This window comes from Aspergillus pseudoviridinutans, assembly GCF_018340605.1.
Source record: "Aspergillus pseudoviridinutans IFM 55266 DNA, scaffold_1, whole genome shotgun sequence".
In the NCBI taxonomy this organism is placed as follows: Eukaryota; Fungi; Ascomycota; class Eurotiomycetes; order Eurotiales; family Aspergillaceae; genus Aspergillus; species Aspergillus pseudoviridinutans.
The window spans coordinates 4,735,758-4,763,073 of record NW_025091281.1 but is presented as its reverse complement, the minus strand read 5'-3'; the positions used below and the strand labels follow the sequence as shown (position 1 = coordinate 4,763,073).

The window sequence follows — 27,316 nt, the reverse complement described above, 5'->3', positions numbered from 1 at the left end:
AGAGGGCTGAACCAATGGACAGGACAGTCAAAGACTACAGACACACTAGCTCCCGCCGAATCCGGCGACCGTCGAGGCTTGTCGAGGCGTAATCTAGCCAAGGGTAAATAATGTACAAGACTGCAACCGTCACTCAATTTTGCAGACACAATTCGGGGTAAACTATGTTAAATAGGCTTAAGCTGACATAGTGTGAGCTGTGTGAAACTCTCCAGTTCCGTCCGACTGTCCGTGCGCTGTCTACAAAATATATCTTCATACCTTAGTAGCACCTCCAGGAGTTCCATGCAGATTATCCCTAATGCGACATTTAGCGCTTTGGTAGGTTGAACATGACACTTAGATCTCCGTCATCGGCCTTATGATTTATAGTTTTCTGTTTGCAGAATCGGGCGAGTTCAGCTGGTTTCGTTTCTGGGCAGGCAGCCGGAACTAGACGGCTCGGTTCTCCAATGGTAACCACACAACTTCAGATAATTTAATATTTGGGAGCACTAGAGCGTTCTTTCTTAGAAATAGAGTACTAAGATGAACAATAATGACGTGACGTGTGTCTACAAGATCTAGTTTCGACTTCATTGGCCTTTCAAATAACGTTCCAGTTGTATAAATTGAGGAAATTACCCCCACATAGTAGCATTCCCGCAATACATACGTTAAATCAATGTCCACAGTACCAGGGTCCATTAGCATCGAAAATTGCCCTTTCAAGTTACCCAACCACAGCTATACTATTTTGTATGAAAATGGTTCGGTTTTCTCTACTTTACAGCATGCTGCTCTGCTTGCAGAGCTTAGCAATGCAGCGAATACTTGCACCAGATACTGAGCATGGGCTCCAAGGTTGGTTAAGATGCTAGCATAACTCTTCCATTGGTAACACCCGAACTAGTGATTAGCCCAGAGCTTTTCGCAAATATGCAACTCTACTCCGAGTACTCTGCGGCTGCAAGTTGTGCACCAAAGTACTTCACCAATTGGACAGGCACAAATGTGTATTGCGACCCAGGGGCGTGCCCCATACTAGAGACATTAGACACGTGGGTCCTCGGAGGTTTCGGGGGGTATGGCGGCTATAAGACGGTCAAAGCTTCGAACAACTAACGTCACACAGAACGTCGCAAAGCTCGTATCCCGGAAACGCCACTGGGTATATGGCAGTTGACCGCACCAATCGTGTACTTGTATTGGCATATCGAGGTTCCAGGACTGAAGGCGAGTACAAAGTTGATGGGCAATATAAACAGCAGGCTATACCTGAAATCTGTCAAGGCTGTCAAGTCCATTCAGGTTTTTACAATGACTACAACGAGGCCTCAAGATTTGCACTGCCTCTGATCGACTACATGGTTAATTACTATAACGATGGTGAATTTAAAGGCTATCCTGTCGTCTTAACGGGGCACAGTCTTGGAGGTGCATTGGCTACACTTACCGCAGCACTGCCGGAGTGGAACATACCTATTTCACTGGTATGTTATCACGACAATTTCCGAATAAAAAGAGGGTATCTAGACAAAAGCGCTAACGAGAGAACAGTATACCTATGGATGTCCTGAACTTGGAAATAGGGAGTTTGCTGAATTCCTCACCACCAGACTCAATTGCAGCACCAATTCCAATTGCCAAAATGTCAGATTGACACATACAAATGATCCTATCCCCAAGATCCTGTCTACTTCTATAATAGTCAACTGGAAGTGGCAGTATAGCACAATGTCTCCGGAATACTGGATCACTTCAGGAGATGGCGTCCCGGTCACTATAAAGGATATACAGTACATCGAAGGCATTGATAACACGACCGGGAATCTTGGCACAAAAGACAGAGATTGCGCGGCCCATAATTGGTATTTCGGCAATATGACCGGGTGCGCAGAGTACTATGGCCCACCACCCCCGGACAGCGATCTTATCTGCCCCAAGAAATAGTTCTGTTGTCTCCATCATTTTCTGTATAATAATCGGAAACAGTGGATAAGCCCCGCACCATCCCCACAAGCAAAACCTAAAGATTACAAATTATAATGGAGCAAAAATTAGGATCCATGCTACCCTAACGTATGATATAGTTGACTCTAGGATAGCATATGCATGGCTCCGTAACAGACGAGAAATTTCAAGAGGATTTAAGAGTCAGGGTTAGTCAGTGTAAGATTAGAGAGAGTAGAAGAGATAGAGTAAGGGTTAGGAAAGGATTTGAGTTAGGATAATCTAACTATAAAATATAAGAGACTACGCAAGCAGAATATAGTATTGTAGGTAGATATTAACTCTGTAAAGGATAAGTATAAATTAATATAATAGATTAAGCAAAATCTCTTAGGTCTTATATATTTACTAAAGCTAGATAAGGAAGTATTAGATAAAGAGGAAGGAGAAGCACTAGCCCTAGCTATTACAGCTAGGGATGCAGGATTAGCTTAATAGGGCAGGAAGATTATAGTACTTGGTGCATATAAGTAGCCGAGCAAGACATTCCGACGTGGTTTATGAGTTCTTTAACGGGATCTTTGGGCCTGGTTTATGTTCATCAATCGTTCTAGTAAGTCAAAGTTTAGAAGAAAGGTCCTGAGCATCGCATTTGCCCAGTATAATTCAAATAGTTGGACAGTGCTGTAGACAGGCGAGGTAGCTATGGGTAACAATTAACCAACATCACTAAATTATGATGCAGTGCTACCCCGTAAATCCGTCTGTATCTAATTTTTAGGAGGAAAACCGTCAGTTGCGATCACTAGAAAATCTTCAAACATGTAGTCCCCGGTGCCACTGCGACTACGCAACTCCTCCATGGCGTTCTCTCTCTCCGACTCTGTCCCCTTCCGGACCTCAAGGGCTTCCTGTACAGTCATGGGGAAGCCTTCTGTCTGCTGAAGTATCGTATCCAAGGTCTTCGGGTGAAGTCCTATTGGAAAATTAGGGGGCTCCCTTGCGGCCTTGGGCAACCAATCATGCTGCTGAGGCGGGACGTTTCTGGTCGAGCAGATCCGGTAGTGAGGATCGACTAGGTGAATCGTAATATACCGAAGGTGGCCCGGTCTCGAGGAATCAACCAGCGAGAATGGTTCGACCTTGTATCGTAATGTGTTGGGCCAGGCGAGTAATCGGCCATTGTTGATGGTGGCAATGGAACCGAGATTCTGAAGGGCCTGCGGAGGGAAGGTGGGCGGACTCGCACAGTAATCCCAATGTGGAATATCCCAAGCCAGCTCGATCTTCTCCGGGTCAAACAAGTTGAACTCGTACTCATTCATGCGAGCCTCTTGTTGAAAAGAGATTCGGGCCCCTCCGATGTTCTCAACATCATAGTAGCACACAGCAGTGGCTACGATCCGCTCATTCAACATACCGGCGATTTGGAAGTCCGAGTCTCCCTCGTAGGAAGGTCTCTCTGGCGTCAGATCAACGCTAGACACTTTGAAAATGGTCTGAAGACCATCCCCAATACCTGGCAGGTTGATGCTGTAGTACTTATGGTCGGGCATGGCGTTAAAAGGCTCGTCAGGTTCAGAAACATTGACACGCGGCATCACCGGCCGACCAGTGTATTTCCCTCCCTTCCATTCCTCGTATGTGAAACTAACGCCTGGCTCGGGAAGCTCATAAATATTCCTACGGCGAAACTTCTCCTCCACAGCTTTGATCAAAGTTTTGGGCGAATTCCACTGTTTAGTCGTCATGCTGCCGAGAATATCGGCGGGGAATTTGTCTGGCGCATTGGTCACACGAAGGCCCTTCAGGTTGTCATATTCGGGGAGGGCAAGGTACGACTTGACTTGGGCACAAAGCTCACTCCACTGTTCATTGGTGAAGTCTGACCTTGGAGAACGGTACAACGCGTGCAAGTCAGTCCGCTTCTGAAGTGTTTCCTCTCTATGGCGATCGGGTATATCGTAAGTACGGATCCGCATTGGCATTCTCCCTTGCGTTCCTATGACCAATACCTCATTCCAGAGAGGAATAACACGAGCAAGAAGTTCTTCAAAGGCTTCGTATGCTCCAACCTGAACCCAGGGAAGGTTATTGATGTAAGAGGTAATCCTTGGACGACTCGGTCCATCTGGGAATTCCACCTCGCAAGGAAGCCACTGGAACATGTCGGAGAAGAATGATTCTTTTGTTCCTCCTCGGTGATCGTCGTAATGGCCATAAGGGTTCTTATAGTTAGTTTTCAGTGCGTTTAAACTAAAAGAATTCCTAGGAGGTTTTATTGGTCGCGGAACTGTTCGAACACTGGTTAGACCTGAGGGCCCAGCGGGATCAAACCAGTGTCGTCCGCCATCAACAAGGACATGGGTCCGCTCATACACCAAGGGATGCAATGAGGGATCCACCAAATGGCGTAGCGGACTGAAATTGCCCGATTCATCAGACGACGGAGTCCAATCGTCAAGCAGTGGTTGCAATCCCTTTTGTAACTTTTGCAGGAGACTCAACGACACTAATCTGTCTGATTTGGCAACAGGTGAGTCGCCGTCTTTGACAATAACATATCCAGTCCGTTTGGACTCCCGGGCTTTATCTTTTAGCTCAGCCAGGCACCATTCCCACGCCCTTGAGGTTAGATCGAACGTGCAAAAAGCCTTTTGATGCCATTGTTCAATTATTAACACATCCGATTCGATAGCAGTTTCCCAGCCAGGCTGTTCTATGACATACTCCATGAAATGAAGCATCGACATTTCAGGCTTTGTCAACCGCGGATCGCGCCGCCAGTCAGCCACCCCATATGCGAAACGCTGACCGACGGGTAACTCATGCTCTAAAGGGATTCCATTTATCCCAGGAACACGTAGCTGGCCATCGCTACGATTGCTGAGTTCAAAAGGCATCCTGTGCCAAGATAGGGTGGTCATGGATCGGAAGAAGGAGCGCCTCAGGGCAGTTGCGCGCCCTTGCTGCCTCAGTGCGATTTGAGGAAACGGTGTTGTCATTTGTCCTCGGCTCTTGAAGAGCGCAAATACAACAGCAAATGTTAGACGGAGGAGATCAAAGAGCTACATGTGCTGGCTTGACAGTTTCCTTTTCAAAATCAACCTAGGGGAAGTTGGGAACGAAAATGGCTGCGGGTGATAACGGTTGGTAAATTAGGCAGGTATTTGAATCAAAGAGCGTATCGGTACACGTAGTGTAATAATAGATAATTTCCAGGGTGTATCTGACCAAGCAATACCAAGGAGACTCAGAAAGCTTCTCTAGTTCTTGGACGGATCGAGTATTTAATGAATGTCTTACTTTAGTTGCGAGGCTTCAACATAGTTCAGAGTCTCGATCGCTCCCCTTAATCAACGCAATTTACACGATCAACCGATAAGTCCCCCATTGGCCCGGGTTGATATCTCGCAGTCTCAGATGTAACCCAAGACAAATCGTCGGTGACTTGGTCCTCTAGCTTGTATACACTGAACCCTTGGAAGAATAAGGATTCCTATATTTTCGCTAGTGATCAAAATGGAGGTATTACCGGCGCTATCAATCAAGGATCCGAAGTCGCATGCAAGAACAATGATATTTTGAGTCAAAAGACTGATAGCAGTGCATTAATTTGGGCATCCTATGCGAAAGTATGGTCCAACTATGGCTATTGTCCCTCAGGAGTGTGTGACACCGTGCAGCATCCACTTACGATACCCACAAGGTCTCCATTCGTGCCGGATACCTGCGTGTCTGGGACTGGACAGGACTCATTCGCCGGCCTATGCAGTTACAGCTGCAATTTTGGCTTCTGTCCCATTCATCGTTGCACATGCACAGGCGTTGGACCTCTAATCGAGGCTCCGCCGAAGAACACCAGCATTACCGGGTCCTCACCCTCTGTGGCTGACAGCGATCTGTGCATGTTCGCCTGCCAGAGGGGATATTGTCCTTCTCCGATCTGTCAGGAATATTCCGCCGACGATTTTGTCTGTGGAGCATCCGAGGACGACTACGACGTCGATTGCGGAGAGACTATGCCTTGCGACTTTACCAAAAGCTATGATACACTAGCTGACTTGGCCAATGTGATGGATACTATGGATATGTACTGCATCAATTATTATTCCATCAACGTCCTAGGTCGCATGCTTGATGATGCGATGGTCGATTACAACTCGGTCGTTGCCGGAGACTACGACAAGAAATTCAACGATTATGTCGATTACATCAAGGACACTATACCTTTGCAGCTCCGGCAGTTTCTCTTGGGTTCAAACAGTACCGTGAGCCGCGGCAATAAATACTTTGAATGTGCTTTTGGAACAGGACCGCGACAAGCATGCCCCATTGACACCAATTTCTACACTGGTCGAGTTACAGTTACTTACTACCTAGTCGACGCAGATTGCTTTTACGCTGATCTGGCCGCAACATATGGGATTCAAAAGGAATGGGTGGAATTCGGTGAGTACGACGAGACTCAGTGCCGTGGTACCGTCGTGGGCGATGAGCAATGCACAATCTATTACGGTTTCCCGCTCAAATCAAGCAATGTCACCGTGGACAACCCAAAGGATATTATTACCAAGGCTCTGCCTGGTATTCGGAGTCTCAATACGACAATTGCCCTGACGCAGCTCGAGATCAACGCGGGAACGTGGACTGGTGTTCTGGACGATGTGATCCAAACCATCTCCAAGGCTGTCTTTCTTGTTCAGCAAGCCATTGATTCTATGAAAAGTGTCGTGAAGATTGCAGATGACTACGAAGACGAGAAGGAGAAGAGACTGGTGGAGACCATCCTTGGCGTTGTTCTTCTCGTCCTGCCATTTGTGGGCGAGCTGGATTATTTCACGGAGAGCATGGTCGTTTTGGGTCGCATGCTGCCGCTTGCTACTGACGTCGGTCTTGTAGGAACGACTATATATAGCGTCGTTGAGGATCCATCGTTGGCTCCCTTGACCATCCTCACGGCACTGATGGGAGGTGCCAGAACACCGGAGACATTTTCGACCACCGCTGCTGCGCGGCGAAAGATGACTGACGAGGATATTGAAGCTTTAGGGCCAGTGTTCAAAAATAACAATATGAATTACCAGAGTGTGGCTGGACAATGCAGGAAAGAGTTGAGTGCATAGCGTTCCCGCCTTGGATCACCCACCAAAAGATCCTTTCTGTATATTAAAATTCCTCAGACATCAATCGACACAATGACTGATAGACATATGAATACGAGGTAACTTTTGTGCCATCACCCAATGGGTTTTCTCAATGGGTCGTATTCGCGAGATCCTCCTATAACTATATCACGAAATAACGTTATACTCAAACCGAACGGGAAGGATAACTTCGTCCACTCCTCAATAGTCCATAATATAAATACATGCATTCAACATCTTCTATGCTTGTAGTTAACTACAGACTCAAGAATAATGAATTATTACATAGATAACTAATAAACATCATGCCTTCCAGATTCGCCAGCAACAGCCTTAATTAGTAGATAGAGGCACCCCCTGGAAAAGTGCAATCCCACTCCTGCTCACAAGGAGTACACTTGTGAGAACCTTGCGCTGGGCTGCAAAAGGCTAACCACTTGAGGCAAAAGACCTACTATGATAGACCGCTATGGTCAATCATGCCCAGCTTCCACATATATATCTTTAAKGCTTACTGGATGCCTCTAACACTAATATAGAAAAGATATATTTAGAGTTTTATATTAAGCTGCTAAACTAGTACTATTATAGTATAAATATAAGAGTAGATTAGTATATAATATAGCTATATTAGGCTAGGGGGAAACTAGCTGGAGGACTCTAAGAGTTACCTATCTATATTATCCTAGGTTATTAAGATTAGGCTGGCTCCCTCAAAAGCTAATTAGATAAAATAGTATGTCATATAAATTGAGTTACATTCAGTCTGATTCAGTGTGCAAGATCTTAGGTACTTAGGACCGCACCTCTGCAGTTTCGAGGGCAAAAATTAGAACTCCGGGCCCAAGTAAAGCCAGAAACTATCGCACAGCCTAGGGAAAAAACGATTCCAATAATCAGAACAGGGCCTTCGGGTTCGTGGCATTCTCCGGGAGGGTCTGGACAACGTCCCAATGCTCGACAATGCAGGTCCCATCCATACGATATATGTCCGCAAGGGCAACTGGCGGCGCGTCTTCGTCTCCTATTTTGACGTGGATGAACCCAATGTCGCCACCAAAACTTGAGTGTACAACCGTAAAAGTGGCGGCCGGGAGGGTTTGAGACAGCTTTGCCACGACCTCATCACGGCTTTCCTCAAAAGGATTATGCTCAATCATACCGGGGTCGACATGTGTGGTGAAGGCCTTCGACACATTCTTCTCCTCGTACAGCGTTTGGATGAATCGAGCAAATATTTTGCGTTGGGATTCCTCATCAGCGTCATGCTTAGGACAATATGAATCAAGTTGTTTTCCTTCAACCTTCGGACGGCTTGGGGAGTTTGTAGAACCAAAGGGATCCTTGGCAAAACCCAGGGAGACAATGGAAAAGAGCACAATAGGAGTCAAACGCATCTTAAGTCTCTGCAAGATAAGAAGACTAAAAGCTGAAAGTAATTTCCTTAGTGAATGGTTTCAATAGTTCACAATCTGAAGATGAGCAAGGCTGTTCCTATTTATAATCTTTGCAGGTCATGGGTGCAACTTCACCAATGAAAAAATAGCTCATAGCAATACCTGCATTCCCACCCCTACATTCAACAATCCATCCAAGCTATTTACACCGCTTAGGCACAGAGAAAGAATGTGCCTTCACAGATTCAAAACAACGCGCTGTCTTAAAGGAATGGTGGGATGCCCTAAGATCGCACGTATCTGACTGAGCCCAGTAGCCGGAACAGGTGATTATAGGAAAGCTGTGCATTCTGTTCACCACTAATAGGGTCGGTAAAAGCGAGTATGAGTAATACAACATATCTCTTTTGTACATGTGAAGAAGTCACAGTAATAGAATCCTAGCTGCACTTGAGTAGCCCGACGATTGAAAACTAAGCCTCCGCAACTCTCGATCCTCCAGAATTTAATCATCCGTCGGTTTAAGACAAGTGGTATTCGTTTGGTGGCCATGTCGCAAACCTGCAAGTTATTCATATCACCATCGAATTTGGTCATAGATAGTCAAACCTAAATGACAAAGCCAACGGCGTCTGAAAAGGCTTGCCCGATACGTGTGGTACACCAAACCGGAGAGGTAATCTTGGCTGGCAGCACAGGGCAATATTGCATCTCTATGTTTGTATGCACTTATAAGATGTGGCAATGCGGCTAACTCCCGTTGTCCCCAATTGACCGGAGGAAAAGACATTCTCGGCGTGCACTTCCTCTTTGGGCACATTTAGTGTAGGGCTCGAGGAATTCTAGTGAGCAGACAGATACTGAGTTCAGGTAGATCAAGCTATTTCTACTCTAATCAAAAGGCGACGTGCTCAAAATATGCTCAGGAGTTTCTTCTAACAATAGAAGGGTCATAAGAACAGTATCAATCCAACAAATGTAAGTTCCTTGGGGAGGAACTCAGTAGAATACTTCGCGTTTACGTGTTACGTCGTCGAGGCCGCATTACCAAACGGCCGTTTGGTTGTAAGAGCCTCAACATATTCACCTATATATCTTGATAAAAGGATATACACTATTTGATATCTATATTTTAGCTTCATTTAGTAAACTTTAGAGAAAGCAACTACAGCAGAGGTAGGTTATACAGTCAAACTTCGGGTATATGTAACCTTATTCAACGCTTACAAAATGAATAAACCTGGAAAACCAGTTATAGTTCAAGTCGAAAGTATGACGAAGAAACGTCAGTATTACTTGCCCTAGAGGAACAGTAACAGAATAAGAGGGCGCCAGCTGGCCACTGCATAAGCCAATAGAGCGTGACAGGAATGGATCATGTAAAAGAAAGATAATTGGATAGCCCGGGAAAACCATAGCTACAGGCTGAACACATGACGTAGTATTGCATAGATAGATCTTAATCTCTGGCTATATTTCTTTAGTTTATCTCAGGGTTAGCATTACCGCTCAATTGAGAAATGCAACGTAGAAAACTTTAAGCCCCTAGTTTGCGGAGTATAAATAAACTCAGATCTGGATGCAACATTTCCGCCGTCAGTTTGTGCTAATGTCTAAGAGTCACCAGCATGTTAGACTATAGAAGACGTCATATTCTACTGAAAACAAGTATCCAGTCAGGTAGATGTGAAGCATATTGCAAATCCCGAAGAAGACGATTCGCAATGTTATTATGTCATTGCGAATCGTCGAAGCTTTGGAGAAGGGCAACACGGTGGCTATTTAATAAGAGACTCTGGGGTATTAAGCATGTCTTGCATTGCAGTTGAGATAGGTTGAGCTTACGATAAAAGAAAATATCAGGATAGAATTATCCTTTTGTTGACCTCGTAACCACCAACATGGCTGACCATCTGGAGCTGTTTCTTTTCGGAGACCAGACATACAATCCACAGCCCTGTCTGAGGGAGATGATGCGCAACCGGCACAATCCAGCCCTGGAAAGCTTCCTCAGCAAATCATATGATGCAATTCGCGCAGAGATATACAGCTTGCCGCATGAGGTCAGGACTGATATGCCTCGACTCACCTGTCTTGATGACCTGATCTTATGGAAGCAAGATGGCCAACAATGCATACCCCTAGATATGGCTCTGACCTGCATGTATCAGCTTGGGGCGTTTATTAGGTAAGATTTGGTCCTATCATCTATTCTATTAACGAGCTAAGCATTACCAGTAAAACCGAGGCTGGGTGCTATCCCACACAGGATTCTGCTGTCCTTGGCATCTGTATTGGAGCTTTGGCTGCGGCGGCAGTTAGCTGCAGCCGTAGCACACTTGAGCTTATCCCAACAGCCGTGGATGCAGTCGTTATAGCTTTTAGGATTGGCAAGCTCGTGGCTGACATTACGCGGACACTTGAGCCTCTGCATGCCCCGGTTCAGAGCTGGTCAACATTTATTCGCGGCCTGACATCTGCGGAAGCCGTGCGCAAATTTCGTGAACAGACTGTAAGGAAAATTAGATCTTCTCTTCCATGTGAGTATGTCCCGAACTGACTAGCTGCTGGATTAGGTCCTTCCCCTAACCAGACAGCCCTATATCAGCGCCTTTACACCCAGCGGGATAACGGTCAGCGGCCCGCCTTCATCGCTTTCTCAGATGACTAGCTCCAGCACCTTCAAGGATTTCAGGCTTGAAAGTATTAATATATACGGACCCTATCATGCCACGCACCTTTACTCCCAAAATGATGTCGAGGCAATCGTTGGAAGCCTGGCGCCACGCGGCAGCGATGCACGTAGGCAAATGCTCCTACTTTCAAGTACTGAAACTCCGGTGAGAGCTGGAGGGCTTGACGCAGTTTGGAGGGCTGCGATCGAGCAGATACTGCTACAGCCCATTTGCTGGAGTAGTATCTTTGACCAGCTGCAGGCGACCCACCAGAAAGTATCCCCAAAGACAATTAGGATAACCCCTATCGGGACAAAGGCCGATCAACTGATCTACACGGCGCTCAGACAGACGCCGCTCTGCAAGGCGTTGAGCATGCCAGAAAGGAGTCCGAAAGCTGAACCACAAACTCCGTACTCAAACCCTGGTAAATCGAAGCTGGCAATTGTGGGAATGTCGGGGAGGTTCCCTGGTGCCAACGACATCGAGGCGTTTTGGGATCTTCTGTATCAAGGACTCGATGTCCACAAACCAGTCCCAGCGCTTCATTGGGACGTCAAAACTCATGTCGACCCCACTGGAGCGCAGAAAAACACCAGCTCGACCCCCTTTGGTTGCTGGCTCGATGACCCAGCTTCTTTTGACTCTCGCTTCTTCAACATCTCACCCCGAGAGGCACCGCAAATCGACCCGGCGCAGCGACTGGCGCTCATGACAGCATATGAAGCAATTGAGCAGGCTGGCATTGTACCGGACGCCACTCCGTCCACTAGACGGGACCGGGTTGGCGTCTTCTACGGGGTGACTAGCAACGACTGGATGGAGACCAATAGCGCCCAGGATATCGACACGTATTTCATCCCGGGTGGAAATCGGGCGTTCATCCCGGGACGTATTAATTACTATTTCAAGTTCAGTGGTCCCAGTTTCGCAGTTGATACAGCATGTTCCTCTAGCCTGGCAGGCATTCATCTGGCCTGCAATGCACTGTGGCAAGGAGACATCGATACCGCGATCGCCGGTGGGACCAACATCTTGACCAACCCGGATTTCACGGCAGGGCTTGACCGGGGACATTTCCTCTCCAGAACAGGGAACTGTAAAACCTTTGATGACTCGGCAGATGGGTACTGTCGGGGAGAAGGCGTCGGAACGGTGATCCTTAAGCGTCTCGATGACGCCGTTGCGGACCACGACCCCATTCTGGGGGTCATCCTGGGTGCGTACACGAACCACTCGGCAGAGTCAGAGTCAATTACCCGGCCGCATGCTGGGGCGCAATGTGCGGTTTTCAGGAGGATTCTCAATCAAAGCATGGTTGATCCTTACGCCGTGAGTTACGTGGAAATGCATGGAACAGGGACCCAAACCGGCGACGCTGGAGAAATGTCGAGCGTGCTGGACACGTTTGCCCCCCCCGTCGATCAGCTCAAGAAGTGCCGTAGCAAAGATGAGGCACTCTTTCTTGGGTCGGCCAAGGCAAACATTGGACATGGCGAGGCTGTATCTGGTGTTTCGAGCCTGATCAAGGTTCTGTTAATGATGCAGAAGAATACGATCGTCCCGCACTGTGGGATCAAGACCAGAATCAACCACAAGTTTCCGACCGATCTGCAGCAACGCAATGTCCATATCGCCTTGGAACCAACACCGTGGATGAGGAACAAGCCTCGGCTGGCTTTCGTCAACAACTTTAGCGCCGCGGGTGGAAATACGGCCCTCCTGTTGGAAGAGGCGCCGAACAAGCAGGAATCTTGCAGTCAAACTGCAGACTCACGGAGCCATTACTTGATTGCCATGTCGGCCAAGAATAGTGTCTCGCTGCAGGGGAACCTCCGTTCCATCCACAGGTTCTTGCAGGAGAATCCCGGCGTCTCTCTCAGCAAGCTCTCGTACACCACGACGGCACGGCGTATCCATCATCAGCACCGCGTCATGTTGATTGGGTCCCATGTCGACGAGTTAGGTGCACAGATCGAGGCGGCGCTTCGCGATCAGACAGGGACGACGAGACCAAAGAGCGGACCGAAAATTATCTTCGCCTTTACCGGGCAGGGAGCACAGTACCCTGGCATGGGGAAAGAGCTGTTTCAAAATTTTTCTCGGTTCCGGAACCGGATTCGTCGCCTGGACCAGATTGGACAGTCTCTGGGCTTTCCGTCCATGTTGCAGGTGATCCTCTCGGATGCGGACGACATTGGTAGATTTGCGCCGACTGCTGTCCAACTGGCGAGCGTCTGCTTGCAGATTGCGCTGAGCGAATTATGGGCCTCCTGGAATATTACGCCCGTTGCCGTCGTGGGACACAGCCTGGGCGAATATGCGGCTCTCAACGTTGCCGGTGTCTTGTCGGATGCGGACACGGTTTATCTGGTGGGGAAGCGGGCAGAGCTACTCCAGTCGGAGTGCACTCGAGACACGCATGCCATGCTGGTGGTCAAGGGCTCGAAGGACGAGGTCACCGCTGTTTTGAAGAATCTAACATACGAAATAGCTTGCATGAATTCCCCCGTTGAAACCGTCCTGGCTGGACGAAAAGAGGACATCTCCCAGGTCAGAACCTTGTTCGCAAATGCAGGTCTCAAATCGACTCTGTTAAGCGTGCCATACGCCTTCCATTCGTCCCAGATCGAACCCGTGTTGGCGGATTTCCAAAGACTGGCCAGCGGTGTGACATACTCCACACCCAAGCTTCCCGTCCTCTGCCCTCTGGATGGCAGTGTCGTTCATGGTCAAGGCCGCTTTGGCCCCGATTACCTCGCCCGCCATACTCGCGAACCAGTCAATATGCATCAGGCGCTTCTGGCCGCACAAAGTCAACGTATCATCACGGACCAGACCGCGACGCTGGAAATCGGCCCACACCCGGCTGTCTCAGGGATGGTGAAAGCGGTCCTCGGGCCGCAGGTGCCATGTCTCGCCTCATTACAGCGGGCTAGGCCAGTTTGGCAAGTTCTGGGGGCCACCCTGAAAACTCTCTATACTGCCGGCGCCGATATCCACTGGGCACAATATCATGAAGACTTTCATGCTGCTCACGAAGTGATCCCACTGCCGGCATATTGCTGGGATTTGAAGCCATACTGGATACAGTACACCAATGACTGGTCATTGCGGAAGGGAGATCCTCCCTTGACACGGACTAGTTCCGCGCCGAGACTGGAGAGCACCACGATCCACAAGGTTCTGGAAGAGACTAGTGATGCTCAAAAAGGTCGTATTGTCGTCGAGGCCAATATCGCCCGGCTAGATCTGAGCCCGCTGGTGCAAGGCCATGAGGTAGATGGGGTTCCGCTCTGCACTCCGTCCGTCTACGCGGATATCGCACTAAGCCTTGGAACTTATCTCCGGGAGCATTATCGGCCGGGTTTAGGGTTAGTGGATGTTTCAGAAATGACCATTTCGAAGCCCCTAATCCTGAAGTCTGGGGCAACCAAGCAATTGCTTCAGGCCCATGCTGATGTGGACTGGTCTTCCAATGCAGCAACAATGGAGTTTATGTCTTTTGACGTAGGTTCAGCTCCTGTTATGGTTTATGTGGGCTAAAAGTTATTACAGGCAAATCAGAAATTACAGGGGCACGCTCGATGCGTTGTACGCTTCAAGGACAGAGACCTCCTGCAACGCCTCCAGAGGGATGCCACAGATGTGAAGCAGAAGATACAAGCCCTTCGACAAGGTATCGTATCCGGAGCCACAGCGCGGTTCAACCGGCCCATGGTGTACAGGGCAATTCGACCGCTGGCTCGGTTCCACGACGACTACCGGGCCATCGATGAGATTGTCCTGAACAGCCACACGCTGGAGGCCTCAAGTCTTCTCAGTTTTGACACGGTGAAAAGGGGCGGGAACTTCCACACCCATCCGGCTATTATTGATGCACTGACGCAGTCTTGTGGATTCGCTATGAACTGCAATGACAACACTGACCTCGACGTCGAAGTGTTCATGAATCATGGATGGAGTTCCTTTCAACTTTTCGAACCTGTAGACTTTGAGAAGAAGTACACTACTTACACGCGCATGGTGGAGGGGCAAGACAAGCTGTGGCATGGCGACGTGGTCATTTTTGATGGCGATAGGCCCATCGGATACTTTGGACAGCTTGCCGTTCGTCCTTGCCCTTATGCAGCAGAATATTGACTAATTTGTCTATAGATACAAGGCGTGCCGCGCAGAATACTCAAGGTCATTCTGTCTCTCGAGAGCGGGAACCGAGCAGAGAAGAGCCAACGTGCGGGCAAGAAACCAGGTGCTCCATCGTTGAGCTTAGGGAACGACTCAGCTCAAGGCAGCCAAGCTGGATCCAAGATTGGACAAGCAATGTCGATCATCGCCGAGGAAAGCGGGCTCGCAGTATCGGATCTGAATGACGGCACCGTCTTCGCAGATGTCGGGATCGACTCTCTGCTGAGTCTGACCATCACGGCTCGCTTCAAGGAAGAGCTCGACGTGGACATGGAATTCAGCACGTTCTTCTTCGACTATCCCACCGTTTCCGACCTGAAGGGCTTCTTCGGTGAGCTGCAGCCCAACTCGAGTGTCTCGTCCCTCCCAAGTTCCGTTGAGACACTGCCCACGCTGAGATCGAGCGCGACCACCGTGAGCACACCAACTACCGACGATGACTTTCTGCCCAAGGAGATGAATTTTCTTCGGGCTCTCCAGATCATCTCCGAGGAGAGTGGTGTCGCAGTGGAGGGCCTGACGGACGATACCAATCTCGCGGCCTCGGGGGTGGACTCTCTCCTGTCGCTTGTCATCATCAGTCGGTTCCGCGATGAGCTCGACCTCGACATTCAGCATGAGTCGCTTTTCATCGAGTGTCCTACGATAGGTGACCTTAGGCAGCTGTTGGTAAGGGAAACCACCGATGACGGAAGCCCGCCACCGGAGAGCGCTCCTCTCCCTTCTCCTGAGCCTACAGAGTGCTCGCCATCGCAAACCGGACGTGATCTTGCTACCACTACGGAACGCCTGAGGGCCGTCGATTCTTTTGTGCAGAAGTACACTGCCGGATTCACTATGCCCGCGCCAGCAGTAGGATTGACTCCGTCGAGCGACGGCACGAAGACTATTCTGGTGACCGGTGCGTCCGGGAGCCTGGGAAGCCACTTGGTCTACCATCTCGCACAACTACCCGATGTGAGGACGGTTGTTTGCCTGAACCGAAAGACGAGCGAAGAACCCTACACGCGCCAGTATCACGCCATGCGGGAAAAAGGCATCCGGTTCCCTGATGCTCTCAAAAGCAAACTCCTGGTGTTGCAAACAGACAGCGCTCAGCCATATCTGGGGCTCTCCCGCAGTGAATACGAGGGCCTTGTAAGCTCAGTGACACACCTCATCCACAATGCATGGCCCATGAGCGCCAAGCGCCCTCTGGTGGGATTTGAGCCGCAGTTCCAAGTCATGCGCAACCTCATTGACTTTGCCTGCGCGGTTATCGCTCGGCGTCCGCACGGTTTCAAGTTCAGCTTCCAAATGGTGTCTTCTATTGGCGTTGTTGGCAACTACGGCCTGGCCCAGACGAACAAGACCACCGTCCCAGAGGAGCGCGTGGGCATCGACGCCGTGCTGCCGAACGGCTACGGCGAAGCCAAATGGGGGTGTGAGAGAATGCTCGACGAGACGCTACATCGGTATCCGGACCTCTTCCGCGTGATGGCCGTCCGGCTGGGACAGATCGCTGGGTCCAAGACGAGCGGGTACTGGAACCCAATGGAGCACTTTGGGTTCTTGATCAAGTCATCGCAGACCTTGAATGCGTTGCCGGATGTGCCGGGCACCGTCTACTGGACTCCTGTCAATGATGTTGCCGGGACATTGACGGATCTCGTCCTGTCGGACCGCTCCCCGTACCCTGTCTACCATATCGAGAACCCCGTCGGCCAGCCCTGGCGCGAAACGAACGCCATTCTTGCCGATGCGCTGAATATTCAGACATTAATTCCGTTTGAGGAGTGGGTGCAACGAGTGCGAGAGGCGCCGATGCGGAATAATCCCGCTGCTACACTTCTAGAATTCCTTGATAGCAATTACCTAAGGATGTCTTGTGGAGGGCTCGTTCTCGATACGAGGAAGACCCTTGAACATTCGAAAACTCTTGCTGCCGTTGGGAAAGTGAGCGAGGAGGTGGTGAGAAAATACATACACATCTGGAAGGAAATCGGATTCCTTAACTAAAGCAATGGCATTAAAAATTGAGGGAGCCAGCGTTATTTTAGTGACATATTGTGTCCCAGATCTAATTCAGCAATCATAATATTATATCATCCAGTAACATCACCATAAGAACAAGGGAGATTAACTCCCCTGCTTCATCCTCCTCCACATAATCCACGCCGCGACAGGATATAGAATAAGTGAAACAGCAACCCATGTACTCAACACCCCAAAATCCGGCCCGATATGACTCCTGGTATCAAACAAAATCGTACGCACCGCCTCGATAACTAGCGCAGTCAGTCAATATCACCAAAGTATAACAGCAAGAATGCAACGTACTCCGACGCAACGGCCACACACGCCCCCAAGCGTAGAACCCCGGTGCTAAATCCAGCGAGTAAAACCCCGTAGTAACATTACTCAGTACCCAGAATACAAGAAAGAGACCACTCCAGGGGAACCCCAGCGCCATGGCCATGACCTCGCACGGAAGGCCTAGCGCAGCCATCCCCACCCAATTCAGCATCCAGAATACGAGGAAGGAGGCATTGCCGTAGGCGTTGGGGTTATTGCTGGGTTGAGTTTCCGGGGCTGGAGGATTGGTAAACGGGATATGGAACATTAGTGAGATCAAGGAGTAGAAGAGGGAAAGGAAGAAATATGCTGCGATGGCGGAGTTGATACGCCAGATTATCCAGTGCGAGACCTTTAGCGGTGGTTGGTCATCAGAGTTCTTGTTGAACTGCGCATGAACAGGTAAGAGGAAGGGGAAATTGAAGTACGCGATGATGATGAGGTAGATCAGGCCAACTGTTACCGAGGGCATCGCGGCGGCTGGTGTGAATGGGCGGAGGTCGATGGTTGTGAATCCAATTCCCGGGTTCACAGCCTGCGGGGGCACCTGCGCCTGTACCAGACTCCTGGAGTTGGAGAGCTGCTGCCAGGCGAGGTCCTGCATCCAGCGAGGGCCGAACTCACTCATGATGGCCATCTGCAGTCTACGGAGTTGCGGCTGGATCTTGGTCGAGTATGTCGATTGGTCGCGCGCGGAAATCGTGACGATTTCAATGGCGCCTTTCGGATCATAAGTTGGATTGATCCCCGATACCGCATTATGCAGCAGTCTGGTCGCATTTGGAAGGACAGTCACGGCAGCGTAGGCGTGCTCGTCGTAGATGCCTTGCCGCACAGCCACTGGGTTATAGTCGAAGTCGGCAGGCGATTTCACACTGTAGCCGCAGTGTCCCGTTGGGCTTTGGCTGATCCGATTCACGATATCGACCACTATAGGTCCTAGAAGCGGATTGCTAGTGTTGGATGGCTCTGTCCGGCCGTCAAAATCGACCACCCACACAGTTAGGGCTGCTTGATTGGTCGCGGTGTGAAACTGGGATCCCCAGAAAAAGGACAGGACGGCAAGTGTGTAGATACACAGGATGAGAACTATCCACATCAGTTTACATCTCGCCTTGATCCCTCGATATCTTACATACCGGTGCGACCCCAGTGAAAGAAGACCCGCCGTCGTACATTTTTCAATTTCGAATCAAAGAAGGATACCGGCTGGAGGCTGTGGTCCACTCCTGCTGATATCTCGGCTTCGTCAGCCATTATGATGTTGTGCTTTTGCAATCAACCTTGTTAGACAAATTCAAGAGTCTAGAAAGACCAACGTCAAGGTGTTGTTGGGTGGTGAGTTATTAGTTTAGCAAACGTTGTAGACATCATCCTTTATGGAGCGATGTAACCTAATATGACATGACATCAACACTGGAGAACTCGAACTTAACAGATCCCCCCAATAGATCAGCAACAACACCAAAACCCTATTTTATGGATGACGAAGAATTGTTCAAGTCGGGCACAATTTCGTGAGGTTTGGTAATGGTATTAGTCCTTTGGAAGGAGTGAACATGATGTTTGTTCAGGAAATCACCAATATCCTGGTTCCTGAAATTATGCCCTTTATTTGATCCGGGAAGCTGAGGAAAAGTACATTATGGAGCAAATCCATGGCCAGATGCTTGCATCTTGTGGCCCCAGCTAACCACTTCAGACTCAGAGAAGGACTCCATTATGACAACCGGGAGGAGTTGTTTTGATGAGCTACAGCGGTTGCCGCCGCCAAGTTGTTATGGTAGCTGAGGTGCCCAAAGACTTCGTGATGGAATCTTTTAGACACAAGAAGCGGGCCCCGCGATTAATGGTCCATTCACAGGTGAAGACGTGCTCAATGAGGCTTTGGCATAAAAAGATGTCTATGATGGTCAGCTTCGCTTTAAAGCCGAGTTTTACCGCTATCTTCTCCTACTTGTTATTCATGACCATCCGCCAACTTTGCCCAGGGAGACTTTTAGAGCGAAAATACAGCAGTTAAATGTGAATTACCAGAAGCAAGCCAGAAAATGTATGTTATTTTTCTTGACTAAGAGAAGTCAGGCTTTTGGACGGTAGATACTGTAAGGTCAGACATGGAGGGTCCCAGTTCTCAAAGGGTGAAGGCATAGCGAAGGCATACAGGCCAGACATCTCTGGTCTGGCCAGAGAGCATGGGAAAATCCAACGCAAACTCAGCCGCTGCGGGGTAAATGGCACAGTAAGTATAGTGCATATTCCCTTGATGCATCTCAACGAACGGGAGAATCTCGACAGAACTCTTCCTCGACTGGGCTAAGTATGGGAAGCTCAGCGGAATTACCAGCGACATTCCCACCCTGCAGCCTCGATAAGTCAGTTCGTCAATAGTTATTTTAGCCGATCTACGAGCGCCATTGCTGCCTCCAATAAGTTAAGCGAGGCTGGGTTAGCTGCGGACGATTCCGAGGCTACGGACTAAAGACCTATCCGGACATGATAACGTGCATAAAGGGATCGACATGAATGGGTAGAGATACCAGATATCCTCTTAGATATGGGGCGAGTCGCCTCAATATGATGTGATCTGTCTTATCAGGCATGCTTTAGCGTTATAGCTAGCTTCTCTGCCGATGATCATGACTAGTAGCAGTTAGCTATCCTGCTTGACCCCGCATTGATTATCCTTTTAGCTGAAGACACAGCTGAACCACAGGCCGCCAGTTCATGCGAGTTTGCCTATTTCTGGTCCCAAGTTTGGTTCTCTCCACCACGGCCCGTCTCTCAGTCGTATCTTCCGCTAAGTTGGACGATCTCGTTCCGCTGATCTCCTAGCGGCCGTAATGGCATCAAACAGATCAACTTCGTCCTAGTTTCGTTGTTTGAAAGGCAGATCCTGTCTACGAAAGAGAGACCAGCCAGAGTCCAGAATATCCTTTGATAGAGACTGTGGAGGGGTGCAACCTGAGAGCTGCGTACAAGAAGAATAAACTTTAAGCCATTGTTTTGGAGAATCTACAGATACAGATTCAACCACGTCGAAACAAAACACGAATCGATGACTCGAAGGATCACCGAATTAGACAAGAGTCACCCTCCTCTGATTGACTCGAACCGGTGAGTATCTAATATCCGCACTCAAGCGGGCCCAATAAGGTGAGTAGAAGTCCAAGCTTGAGTAACAGTCTGAACAGTGTGCTGGCCATGCGATCTCATATAGCACATACTTGAACCGGCGTAATCGTTGGCCCATGCTGTACGGACACATGCCGGCGTGGAAGCACAGAGCTTCATGCACTCTACATAAGAGCGTATAGTAGGATAACCCAAATCCCACACGCCAGGATCATTCACTATAAACCAATTAGCGTGGCAGAGGACCTGGAAATGGGAGATATACACTTGGCGTAATAAATTTTCCATTTCTTCCCAGCAATAATCACCTCCCGTCCATCATCAACTCGGGCTAGATTATGTGAGCTCTGATCGTCCACAGATATAAGGGGAAGCCTACAAGGAACGAAGTCGTCAGGGACTCTCTGCCCAACATCTTTGTTTGCAGCCGCGAGATTTTTCTCGCATGTGGCTTTTGCGGCAGATATGCTGCTCTTCTCAGCTTCGCATTGCGCCAAGTTTTTACCACATTGCTCCTTCTCTTGTGCCAACAGCTCCTTCTCCTTTGCCAACAGCTCCTTCTCCTGTGCCAATAGCTCCTTTTCCTCGAGGCATTTCTGTTGCCCAGGGGATGGTTCAGTAACGGGATCTTTTTTCTCGCCCGGTGTCAATAGTACAGCGCCAGGGACACGGAATGAGACCGCGTCTGTTTTATCGGACTGCCAACAGTTTCCCAAATGCCAGACCATGGCACGGCATGCTGGCTGCGCCGTACACAGCCGAGCGCAGTCCTCGGCGGATACGCCCTCCTTTACCTTCTTTGGAGCGGGAGATATGTAGGATGTATCACAGGTGACGGTGTAAAAGGTGGAATCGACTTGGATTTGCCCTTCTTTATTAGGACAGAGGCGATTGTAGTCAGCTCTTGCAAGGCTGCTAAACCATACTGACGCCCACAGAAGGGACACGAGTATAGAGTGGTAGAGATTTGGAGCGACCATGTTGAAAAGAGCCAATAAAATGAAGGAGGCAGAAGGTGATACTCTTCGAAAGCAATGGCACAAGCTTGGTGCGCTGGGTGAGTTTTATAGGAAAGTATCCATATGCATGCTGTTGTCCACTGACGACAACTCAAGTCACACTATGCTTGAAAATTAGCAGCTTCAGGTAGCCACCATGTCCGCTTTGTCCAAACACGGAAGAGAAGCGACCATGTAAACCTCAGGACAGTGCACCTGAGCAATATGCACCACTGAGTACCGACTCTCCAGACAGAATCAGTGGCAACCGCGAGCGCGCTGCGTTATCCAAAGGCGCAGTGTGACAATGGCTGCATGGCAACTCCAGTTGAGGCATTTTTCATAGGCTGTATCATGCTTCTTATTCACTGTGGCTAGCTGAGCTGAGACAGGAAAAGATGACGAGTTCGAAAATTGCAGTATGCCTGCAGATCCATCTCCACGATCAGACAATGCAGGGTAGCGCCACGCTGATCGCAGCCGCGGCTATTGGCTGTTCTGCAACTTCTTCGGCCTGCTGTCCTCAGCGTTGCCCGTAACTGCAAATTAAGCTCCATCACCTTGCATATGGAGGTCAGAGCTTCGACTCCCCGTGTGACAGAAGCTTGTTCGCCTGGTGTTGCCCGCTCGGCCGATCCATCACAGGACAATCAGGAATGATGTAGCAACTGCAACCTCAGAGTGTCTCGTCCTCCCCTCGTAGTAATGTCGAGGGGCTTAGAGCTACCATGTGTGACTATATAACGAGGGTATCCTTCCTATCACTCACATCATTCATGCAATTGATCTCGTGTTCCAACTTGTTTTTCCATTCCTCGAGCAAGAAGATTATCAATGAAGCTCCCTCTGGCACTCCTGTTGGCTAGTGGAGCACTCCAGGTCACCTCTCAGCAGGTGCCTGGATTGCACAAAGTCCTTGATTATCCCTCCCGTGCAATCACACTCGACGACATTGTCCCGTCCTCCTGGCGTAATCCTGCCACGGGCGAAACCGACCAGAAGTGCTGTCCAAGGGGGACCGTGTATGACGGGACCAGGTGTCTGCTGTATCAACGAGACATCTGTCCCGAGCACACAATCTTCCAGGATGGAATGTGCGTCCATACCAGTGGACCACAATGCCCAACTGGTTTCAAATACCAAGACCATCTATGCGTCTCCACGCAAGACCCCATCTGCCCCTCGGGATCCAACTGGATAAACGGGACCTGCACGCTGTCAATCCCTCCCTCCTGTGATGCCGGATATAGGTTCAGTGACGGCCACTGTGTGTATAAAGAAGGCCCTCAGTGCCCACATGGCTTCTTCCCCGAGAAGGATCGGTGTATCTCCCGGTCCAGTCCGGCTTGTCCTGATGGCTTACGCTACGACGGCGTAAGCTGCATCGCCAAGGATGGGCCGTCATGTGGGCGACAGGACCTAGTCGTGCTTGATGGGAAGTGCGTTTCCAAAGAGCGACCGGAGTGCCCTCCTGGGTACAAGAACGACGGTTCCCATTGTCGTCTCAGCCGTGACCCAGAGTGTCCTCCTGGAACAGTGTCTCGAAATGGAAAATGCGTCTCTCAAACTTCGCCCTCTTGCACATCGGGCTATTTCCAGGATGGACAATGTCGAACGGACCAGAAGCCTCAATGCCCCCCGGGGTTGGAGTTGGAGAACAAACGATGCATACGCCGACAGGAGCCCCTGTGTCCCCCTGGGTTCGCTTCATCCTTCCATCGACCTTCTCTGACTGGGCGATGCTGCCCAACGGCTTGGGCGTGGGATGGTTCCTCCTGCATCCTTGTCCCTGTGGACCCCGGATCGTGCCCAGAAGGAACCGAGTTTGACGGTGAAAAATGTGTCACAGCTCCTATCGAGCAGCCGGTCTGTGCGGCCCCACTGGAGCTCCGGGACGGCTACTGCGTATCAGAAGAGACGCCCGCCTGCGACGTAGGAGTATGGAATGGACAGTACTGCCTACTCGATGAAACACCATATTGTGCCCCTCCTACTCGGTTCAATGGTGTGGAGTGTGTGTCCACGCAACCCCCGACCTGTCCAGAAGGCTCGCACGTTCATGACGACCACTGCCGTGGCGACAACTCAGCGCGCTGTCCACCACCCCTCCGTCTAGTGAAAGACCACTGTGTGGATGCTACAACCCCGGAGTGTCCATCCGGCTTCACGCTCATTGGGACCGTCTGCCGCTCCGACAAGCCCCCTCAGTGCCCTGACAACCAGATGTACTGGAACGGCAACTGCATCATCCCCACAACCCCTGAATGCCCAGATGGATTCCCACCGGTGGGCGACAAGTGCCTTGCAGACGTGCAGCCGGAATGTCCTCCAGGCTTCCGGGTCGAGGGCAAGAACTGCGTTTCGACCGAGAACCCCGAATGTCCCCCGGGACTCGATCGCGTCGACGCCGACTGCGTCCATCGAGACTCCCCGTCCTGCCCCCCAGGCACATCGCAAGACGGAAACCGATGCATCTCGATCATACCACCTCAATGTCCCGAAGGTCTCGTCCCACGAGGCAGCGAATGTGTCGCAAACGATAATCCCGAATGCCCGCCAGGATTCCGGTTCCTGGATAACCAGTGTGTCTCTGAGAATAAGCCTGAATGTCCGCCGGGGTCCAACCTCATCGGCGAGGAATGTGTCGTTGAGAAGGCGCCCGACTGTCCCCCTGGTACGGAATTCCACTCTGGGATGTGTGTGTCGATTAAGCGGCCTGAATGTCCCCCTGGGTTGGAGTTGAAGGATAATAAGTGCGTCAGAAAGTCGGAGCCCGAGTGTCCCCCCGGTCAGAAATTCAATGGATTCTTCTGCGCGTCCAAGGATGATCCGCAGTGTCCTGAGGGGACGAGCTATGATGGGACGAGGTGTTCCGTTAATGCCAATCCTTCTTGTTATGAGCTGCAATACTGCCCCCCTATTGCTCCGTCTCAGCAGGTTTTGGTGGCGTGACCGAATGGAGCTTCTTCAGTCGGCATGCCTGTTGACACGCCATTGGGTTATATTCCTCATGTCACTTCGGGTTCGCAGTCAGTGATTTAGTCTTCTCCCGGCTCTATTGTCTGTTGTGATATAGGAAATAACCACATATTATCCTAGTTATTGATTTACTATCTAGTAGGGGTGTTCCTATTGTAGGGATAGGATAAATCATTTGTCCTTTGATTGCCTTGCTAGAAAGCCGTCCTTCCGGTCTTGACAGATCTCAGCACTCCTTCTCCTGCAAGCTTCTTGATCATGTTGAAGAGCATAAAGTCGCATCCTCGGCGCGCAATGATATTGATCGTCACCGGCCACTGCTCCCTGATCATGGTCACTGGCGAGTAATAGTCTACCTGTCCGAGAGGAATGGTAAAATCCACACACCTACAGCCAGTCAGCTTGCCTCAAACACGCGCAGGACGCTGCTTACCCAAATAAAGTACAGATACCACTGCAGGATACGTCTGCATGCTCTGGAAACACATTCATGAAGCTGGCATTGGGGCTGTTGTTCAAATCCTGCTCACGGAAACTCGGCAAGCCTCCAGTGCCTCCGTCGCAGATCATCACAGCCTCGGAACATGAGTCGGAGGTCTGGTACAAAACTTCATCCTGAAACCAGTTAACTGCTGCGGCTTTGGTCCGCATGGCCTGCTCGTACACTGCCTGGGTGATATGGCTGACATCATATCCAGTCCACGCTTCCCTCCACTGCGCGTCGACAGGCGGAAAACGACCTTCATTCCTCGCAGCCCAGATAGAGATAAGGGGTCCATAGACCTTGGTGGACTGGGTCCACAGCTGTAACGTCGCCCCGGCGTCGTATAAGAGATTCCAGTTGACCAAAGGATCCCCATGGACGTCGGGAAAAATGGATGCATTGCTCGCCGTTGCGGTGAAGTTCGTCCGCTCGATCGTCATGTTAAACACCCTTGTCATGCCTTGAAGGAATTCGTCGAGGAGGGCCTGCGCTGCGGGATTGGCCAGAGGGAGATACTCCACTAGATATAAGATCCGCTTCGGGAAGGCTGTTGTGTCTGGTACCGATAGAGGGGGAAGACTATTTATCGAGGGATCTTCATGCAGGCTTGGGGTATACCAGGCTTTGGCGAACTCAGCCCACTCAATAGGATCGCGAGCGAAAACTCCGACAGTATCCTCCCCTGCATTCAAGGGAACAGCACCCTCCAGCGACATCATACCCTGGCTAGGACGATTGCCGAAAGTCCCCGATACTGCAGCAGGACGACGCATTGACGAACCCGTATCTGTCCCAATCGCCGCGTCAAGCCAATCGTACGCAGCGATTCCGCATCCCCCGCCGGAGGACGAAGCTGAGCAGGTCAGGTACCCATCACCACGAGGGTTAAAGGGGGCCTTCTCATCAGTCCAATTCCAAGGATCTGCACCCGACGCGAATTGGGCTAACTTGAACTTGCCCACTATCACCGCGCCAAGATCGATCAGCCGTTGAATGGCAGGAGCAGTCGAATTGGCAATCGGAGTGACCTGGATCCACGCCTGGCTTCCAGCTGAGGTTTGTAGGCCTTTGACGTCAAAGAGGTCTTTCACAGAGACCCTCTTACCTGCCAGGGGTCGATTGTCATTCCATGAATGGATTCGACTAGGGACGGGAATCAGTGGCCCCCAGAGCCGTGGATTCAATCCAGGTAGCGCAGTAAACGAGCCAATCCCGTCGTTGGAGGCATATGCACCTGCAATAAATGTGCGAAAGCTGTCGACATACAGCCGGTAGGTGTCGAGAAAAGAGATGGACCCATTGTTGACGAGAATGGTAAATGGGCCTGGCGGCAGGGATGTGGCGTGGTCGTCCTTCAACGCATATCCATTGCGCGGGATACTCGCAAAAGAGGTGGCATTGAATAAAAGCCAAGCCACACCTAGGCTCCTGAGATATTTCTCTGCCGTCGAGTCCAATCTGGACTTTGAGACAGTGGATGTGAGATAGATTGCGTACAGGAAGTCGGGTGAGAAGACATCATCTTCGGTCAGGTAGCGGGAAAGGGTAGATTCAAGATAGCTGCCGGTGACCATACTCTGGTTCACCAGTATGACTGTCGCTGGGACAAGTCGGGAAGTACTGGTGGAGTCCAAGTTGAAAACTGCCCTGGGATATTCGATGTTGGCAAAGTATGTGACATTGCCAAGTTCATAGGTAACCCCCGGAGAAGATGGCTGCACATTGACCATGGAATCCAGTCTGCTAGAGATTCCAGAGACAGTGGTAAAGAAAACCAAGGATTTAACAAAAACATATATCCAGAACTTCATTTTGAAGGAACCATTCCTAGTATGTATCGACTTGGCGGTTCTTGAAGGCCTCGTCTGTCTTTATGTAGACGAAGCAGACCGCAGCCTTTGAGACTTAGACCGCAACATATGCATCGGTCATATGCAGATTGTGCTTTCTCCCTTGCTGAGGTTCTCGGATGTCGTGTTTCTCGATTCTCGATCCTATTCGACAGTCGTTGCCAATGTTGCACGACAGACAGACACCACGTTCCGTG

At 50.0% G+C, this 27,316-nt stretch overlaps 9 protein-coding genes across 9 annotated transcripts; 4 read left to right on the top strand and 5 right to left on the bottom strand.

Moving 5' to 3' along the window:
- Positions 1–1,716: 1,716 nt before the first annotated feature.
- On the top strand, positions 1,717–1,932 carry Asppvi_001650 (uncharacterized protein; the record flags this gene model as incomplete). Its single annotated transcript, XM_043297943.1, has 1 exon — positions 1,717–1,932. One exon carries the CDS (start codon positions 1,717–1,719, stop codon positions 1,930–1,932), a length of 216 nt encoding a protein of 71 aa, XP_043153878.1.
- A 770-nt stretch (positions 1,933–2,702) lies between these two features.
- Positions 2,703–4,835, bottom strand: Asppvi_001649 (DUF4246 domain-containing protein; the record flags this gene model as incomplete). Its single annotated transcript, XM_043297942.1, has 1 exon — positions 2,703–4,835. The coding sequence occupies one exon, from the start codon at positions 4,833–4,835 to the stop codon at positions 2,703–2,705; it is 2,133 nt and encodes a 710-aa protein (XP_043153877.1).
- A 1,005-nt stretch (positions 4,836–5,840) lies between these two features.
- On the top strand, positions 5,841–7,058 carry Asppvi_001648 (uncharacterized protein; the record flags this gene model as incomplete). Its single annotated transcript, XM_043297941.1, has 1 exon — positions 5,841–7,058. One exon carries the CDS (start codon positions 5,841–5,843, stop codon positions 7,056–7,058), a length of 1,218 nt encoding a protein of 405 aa, XP_043153876.1.
- Positions 7,059–7,975: 917 nt separating this feature from the next.
- Asppvi_001647 (nuclear transport factor 2 family protein) lies at positions 7,976–8,476 on the bottom strand (the record flags this gene model as incomplete). Its single annotated transcript, XM_043297940.1, has 1 exon — positions 7,976–8,476. The coding sequence occupies one exon, from the start codon at positions 8,474–8,476 to the stop codon at positions 7,976–7,978; it is 501 nt and encodes a 166-aa protein (XP_043153875.1).
- Positions 8,477–10,377: 1,901 nt separating this feature from the next.
- Positions 10,378–17,337, top strand: Asppvi_001646 (fusarubin cluster-polyketide synthase; the record flags this gene model as incomplete). Its single annotated transcript, XM_043297939.1, has 5 exons — positions 10,378–10,664; positions 10,715–10,988; positions 11,053–14,661; positions 14,710–15,261; positions 15,310–17,337. 5 exons carry the CDS (start codon positions 10,378–10,380, stop codon positions 17,335–17,337), a joined length of 6,750 nt encoding a protein of 2,249 aa, XP_043153874.1.
- A 120-nt stretch (positions 17,338–17,457) lies between these two features.
- On the bottom strand, positions 17,458–18,930 carry Asppvi_001645 (SNG1 family protein; the record flags this gene model as incomplete). Its single annotated transcript, XM_043297938.1, has 3 exons — positions 17,458–17,606; positions 17,659–18,762; positions 18,813–18,930. 3 exons carry the CDS (start codon positions 18,928–18,930, stop codon positions 17,458–17,460), a joined length of 1,371 nt encoding a protein of 456 aa, XP_043153873.1.
- Positions 18,931–21,026: 2,096 nt separating this feature from the next.
- Positions 21,027–21,788, bottom strand: Asppvi_001644 (uncharacterized protein; the record flags this gene model as incomplete). Its single annotated transcript, XM_043297937.1, has 2 exons — positions 21,027–21,139; positions 21,188–21,788. The coding sequence occupies 2 exons, from the start codon at positions 21,786–21,788 to the stop codon at positions 21,027–21,029; spliced, it is 714 nt and encodes a 237-aa protein (XP_043153872.1).
- Positions 21,789–22,640: 852 nt separating this feature from the next.
- On the top strand, positions 22,641–24,758 carry Asppvi_001643 (cell wall cysteine-rich protein; the record flags this gene model as incomplete). The annotated part of the gene is made up of 1 exon (XM_043297936.1): positions 22,641–24,758. One exon carries the CDS (start codon positions 22,641–22,643, stop codon positions 24,756–24,758), a length of 2,118 nt encoding a protein of 705 aa, XP_043153871.1.
- A 221-nt stretch (positions 24,759–24,979) lies between these two features.
- On the bottom strand, positions 24,980–27,080 carry Asppvi_001642 (amidase family protein; the record flags this gene model as incomplete). Its single annotated transcript, XM_043297935.1, has 2 exons — positions 24,980–25,172; positions 25,219–27,080. The coding sequence occupies 2 exons, from the start codon at positions 27,078–27,080 to the stop codon at positions 24,980–24,982; spliced, it is 2,055 nt and encodes a 684-aa protein (XP_043153870.1).
- Positions 27,081–27,316: the final 236 nt, after the last annotated feature.